The 5,227-nt window shown below is 53.6% G+C and overlaps 1 protein-coding gene across 1 annotated transcript in view; it reads left to right on the plus strand.

The window, feature by feature from the left end:
- E2F1 (E2F transcription factor 1) overlaps positions 1–5,227 on the plus strand; it is a gene marked incomplete at its 5' end in the record, with an annotated part of 11,069 nt that overhangs the window by 2,246 nt on the left and 3,596 nt on the right. Inside the window, 2 exons of the mRNA XM_021709602.1 lie at positions 4,397–4,487; positions 4,812–5,031. Coding sequence (XP_021565277.1) covers positions 4,397–4,487; positions 4,812–5,031 — 311 coding nt within the window. The remainder of the gene's footprint in view (positions 1–4,396; positions 4,488–4,811; positions 5,032–5,227) is intronic.

The following is a 5,227-nucleotide window of genomic DNA, read 5'->3' on the forward strand; positions in this document are numbered from 1 at the left end:
CCACTGCACTCCAGTCTGGGCGACAGAGTGAGACTCCAACTCAAACAAACAAAAAAAAAACAACTGTGGCAGCCACTGGTGTCTTGAGGATGTTTTGTGTGCCAGGCTCTCTGCCAAGCCCTTCACTCCCTTAAGTCGGTTAACCCTGTTGGCAGCGGTCCCTTTTTGCAGATAGGGAAGCTGAGGCCTAGAGACATCAGAACCTTCCCATGCCACTGAGCTGGCGAGTGGTGAGACCAGTCCACATCTGAGCAGCTGATGCCTGGGAGGCCTTGCCTCCCGGGGATGCTGTTGAAGGGCGAAGAAAGGCAGGAGGGCTTGGGGGCCCTTCCTCCTAAAGAGCGGGCAGAGGCGGCTGCGCTGACGTGGGCCGGCTGGCTTGTCTCCTGAGCTCTGGGACACGGTCCCTGTGGGCGCCAACCTGGGACTGGGGCAGGCATCCTTCATTCCGCTGTGTGATGAACATTTCGTGGCCCAGGCATGCAGAGACCTAACAGAACGCATGGGTCTTGTGCTCAAAGTGCTGAGCCCCATGACCGGGTCAGGGGTTCCAGGCTTAGGGAAGAACTTGGGCAAAACAAAATGCTCTCCGCCCCACGTCCTGGGGTGCCAGGGCATGCACATGGGTGTGAGCAGTCTATTCACTGAGCAGTTGAGTTAGTGGGTGCCAAGAGGCATTGGGCACAGATAAGTAAGGACTGGGGTCCCCACTGCCCTCAAGGCCAATATTCTAGGTTGGTGGGCAAGGGAGGGGCTCACATCCCAGAGCTGGTGTCTGAGACATGGGCTCAGCTTTTGGCTTCTGCACCAGTGGGCGTGCATTGACTGTCTTCTTTTTTTTTTTGAGTTGGAGTCTCTGTTGCCCAGACTGGAGTGCAGTGGCCGCTCCCGGCCACCGCAGCCTCAACCTGCTGGGCTCCGGCGATCCTTCCGCCTCATCCTTCCAAGTAGCCGGAATTACAGGCATGCGCTACCTCGCCCAGCTGATTTTTTGATTTATTGTAGAGAGGAGGTCTCGCTGCCCAGGCGGGTCTCGAACCCGCAGGCTCAGGCAATCCACTCACCTCAGACTCCCAAAGGCGCGGGCTTACAGGCTGAGCCACCGAGCCCAGCTGACTGCCTTCTGTATACAGGGCTCTGTGCAATCAGCCATTCTTCTTGGGCCCCAGCTGTCATGGCCATTAAAAGACAAACTGAAGGTTAGGCTAGGTGGCTCAGCCTGTAATCCCGGTACTTTGGGAGGTTGAGGCGAGTGAATTGTCTGAACTCATGGGTTCGAGACCAGCCCAGGCAACTTGGTGGTGAAACCTCGTCTCTACAGTAGATAAAAAAATTAGCCAGGCGTGATAGTGTGTACCTGTAGTTCCGGCTACTTGGAAGACTGAGGCAGAAGGGTCACCAGAACCCAGCAGGTTGACGCTGGGGTGGCTGTGAGGGTGCCAATGTACTCCAGCCTGGGCAACGGAGTGAGACTCCAACTTTAGAAGAAAAAAAAAAAAAGACAAACTGAAGTTTTCCATTATATTTAGGAAGTTGAAGGGGGCAGGATTCCAAACCCATCCATTTCCCTTCTGTTTTGTTTCCCTAAGGCTCCTTTTGTTTTTTAGGTAGTTGTGACAATTTTTATTTTTTAAAGTTTAAAGCTTTGTAGTTTTTCCTTTATTTCCGTATTCATTGTTCATACTGCACTGATAAGGCAACAGTCTCCCCAGCCCTCCCAGTGGATACCTGGAAATGCATTCTGTAATAATAGAATGTGAACCAGAGAAAAGTTTCATGAGCTTTTTCATACAAAAAGAGATCATGTAAATATGTTGTCCCAAGAGTGTTTTGGTTGTCAGTATATCTTTGAGAAGATTCTGTGTCAACCTGCGTCAGTACTTTTTGACAGTATGTGGTGTTGAAGAGGCTTTCATGATTCTCTTCATAAATGGGTTTTGAGTCATTCCGAATTTTTTACCATGGGCCAGTGGCTCACACCTGTAATCCCAGCACTTTGGAAGGCCAAGGTGGGAAGATTGCTTGAGCCTAGGAGTTCAAGACTAGCCTAGGCAACACAGTGAGACCTCATCTCTGCAAAAATAAAAAAATTAGCTGGGCATGGTGATGTGTGCCTGTAGTCCCAACTACTTGGGAGGCTGAGGTAGAAGGATCACTTGAGCCCAGGTAGTCAAGGCTGCAGTGTCATGAGCGTGGCACTCTACTCACATAGGTGAGACTGAGTGAGACTACAACTCAAAAAAAATTTTCCACCAGTGGATATTCTCACCCTTGGCTTTTTCAGGGCCCTGCCAGGGATTAGAGATCTGTGGCAGAAATGGGATCTGCTGAGACCTTGTCTTCGCGTGTGTCACTGACTTGCCTTTGGGGGTGATCGAGGGCTGAGGTCCCCAGGGGGTTGGAAATAGAGCACATGCTATCTGGCTTGTGGCACGCTAGGCTCTGGTGTGGCAGGCCATGTGATGGGTACAAGCCTCTGAGTTGGAGCCCGTCACACCACCTGCCGATAGAATTGGTGAGTGAATGCAGGTGGAACAGTTACTTGAACGCGGCGGTGGCTCGTCTGTCCCAGGTGTCTGCTGGAGTCAGCAGATGCGGCCTTAAGCGGGAGTGTGACAGGTCGTCACATGTGGGGCGTTTGTTTGTTCAGCAAACAGCTGTTGGTGCTCAGGCCCCGTGGCAAGCGCTAGATGTAGGGATTATTCAGACCCAGTGCCCGCTGCTGAAAGTTGACAGACACACTGCAGAAATCTGTAGCGAGAGACAGCATACGCCAAGGAGTTGGAGGGCGTTCCAGGGAGAAGAGGCAACACCTCTGTTGACTGATGGGAGGTGCCTGCCACAGAGCTGGAGGCAGCAGGTTGAAGGAGACAGAGAGAGGCAAGGGCTGTCCAGGCTTGGAGGTGCAGGTGTCTGAACCTGTCTCGGAAGTTCCTACACAGAAGCAGGGGCAGGTGAAGGCACTGAGGACAGGGGAGCGGGAGGAAGGCTTAGGCCGGGCGGCACGTGGTTAAGACTTGCAGGACTGGCTGTGGCAGAGGCAGGGAGGTCAGTGTGGAGACTGTGAACGGCCCGTGGGGAGGTAACGGTGGCTGTGGTGATGAGGAGGGCGGCAGGTGCGAGGAGTGAGATTCTAGCTCAGGAATCCCTGTGGATGGTGGCCTGGCTGTTTGTGGGTGGGGTGCATTTGAGCTGTCTGTAGAACTTCCAGGGCAGTCTCGATCCTTGAGTGTCTGAACCAAACCAGGTGCACGGAGCTTGTGTTTTTCCTCAGACTGTCTTGTGAAGGAATCCTGGCTCTCTGACTTCCTGGCTCTATGACCTTGGGTCTCCCTGGGCTTCAGCTGTCTTATCTGTGAACTGGGACTGTTCATGTATTGCCAGACGATTGCATGGAATTCATGTATGCAAAGAACTTGGTGAGCACCAGCTGCTACCGTGATTACAGATGCGTGAAAAACCAGATGGGGGTGACCTGCCCAAGGGACCTGTATACTCTGGATTAAAACAGACTTCCTATGACTTCCGTGCATCAGGAATTCAGGAGAGGCTTAGCTGGATGCTTCTGGCTTGGGGTCTCTTCTAAGGCTTTGTCCAAAGTGTTGGGCCCAGCTGCAGTCAGAAGTTGTGATTGAGCCCGGGGTTTGAGATCAACCTGGGCCAACTTGGCAAACCTTTATCTCTACAATAAATCAAAAAATTAGCCAGGTGTGGCAGTGAACGCCTGTAGTTCAGCTACTTGGAAGGCTGAAATGGAAAGATCACCTGAGCCCAGCAGTTCGAGGCTGTGGTGGCTGTGAGCATGCCACTGCTCTCCAGCCTAGGTGACAGTGAGGCTTCAACACACACACACAAATGTCGTGACTGACGTTGGAGGACTTGCATCTAAGCTCACCCATGTTCCTTGCACTTGTGCCCATTCTGGGGCTGTTTGCATGTTTGTATGATGTGGCAGCTGGCTGCTTGCAGAGGGCTTCAGTGCAGAGCTAGAAGTCCCCAGTGTTTCTAGGCCCAGGCTCAGAAGTGATGTGCTGTCCCCTCCACTGCATTCTGCTTATTAGAAGCAGGATGCCAGATCTGGCCTGTAACTAAGGGGAAGGAGAATTAGGCTTCATCTTTTGAAGAAGTATCAAAAAATTGGTGGACATATTTTTAAATAACCATTGGCCCCAGAGAAGAAGTGGAAGAGTTGGGTCTTGAATGTGAATCTTTTTCTTACCAGTTGTGTCCTGTGTGGTAGGACTGTAACCTCCCCGAGGACCTCCTTCAGTCACACCCTTAGGCGTCCTGACAGGGAAACTGAGGCAGAGGGCAGCCCAGGGGCACCATGCCCTCAGCTAGGTCTTTGTGGCCTCACTCCTGGTTACTGGGCATCCTCCCATTGTTTTTGCCACAGGTGAAGCGGAGGCTGGACCTGGAAACTGACCACCAGTACCTGGCCGAGAGCAGTGGACCGGTCCGGGGCAGAGGCCGCCACCCAGGAAAAGGTACCTATGGAGCTTGGGCTGGGCAGGCCCCTCTGACCAGGCGCTGGTTGGGGGTGTGGACAAACAAACATGCTTACAGACCAAAGCCTGGGCCTGAGCCAGGCCTCCGGGCGCCCGTGGGGTGGGAGTTGCCTGGCCAGAAGGGCGGTGCTGTGGTTGACAGGGATTAGCCACAGGGCCTCCCTACTTGGCCTTGCCAAGGGGCGGGAGCTGTTTGCCCCCTGTCCCCCATCCTGTGGCTCTGCATGGCCAGAGAGGCAGGCCTGGCTGGGGCAGGGGTGGGTGCTGGGGAGCCTGCCTGCCTGACTCTCCCCACCCAACCAGGTGTGAAATCCCCAGGAGAGAAGTCACGCTATGAGACGTCGCTGAATCTGACCACCAAACGCTTCCTGGAGCTGCTGAGCCGCTCAGCTGATGGTGTTGTTGACCTCAACTGGGCGGCTGAAGTGCTGAAGGTGCAGAAACGGCGCATCTACGATATCACCAACGTCCTTGAGGGCATCCAGCTCATTGCCAAGAAGTCCAAGAACCACATCCAGTGGCTGTAGGTACCAGCCCCTCGGGAGGGCTGGCAGGTGCAGGCCAGGCAGACATGCCTGCCTGTGCCATCGAGTAGCAATACCCACTCTGCCGCCTGCATCCCCTTCTTCTGGCTAGGGAAACTGAGGCTCGGAGAGGTGAGGTGAGGTGACTTTCCCAAGGTGGTAGATACTAAAAAGATCTTTTTTTTTTTTTTTTTT

Source organism: Carlito syrichta, unplaced genomic scaffold, assembly GCF_000164805.1.
Source record: "Carlito syrichta isolate Samal-C Ts95f unplaced genomic scaffold, Tarsius_syrichta-2.0.1 Scaffold258950, whole genome shotgun sequence".
Classification (NCBI taxonomy): Eukaryota; Metazoa; Chordata; class Mammalia; order Primates; family Tarsiidae; genus Carlito; species Carlito syrichta.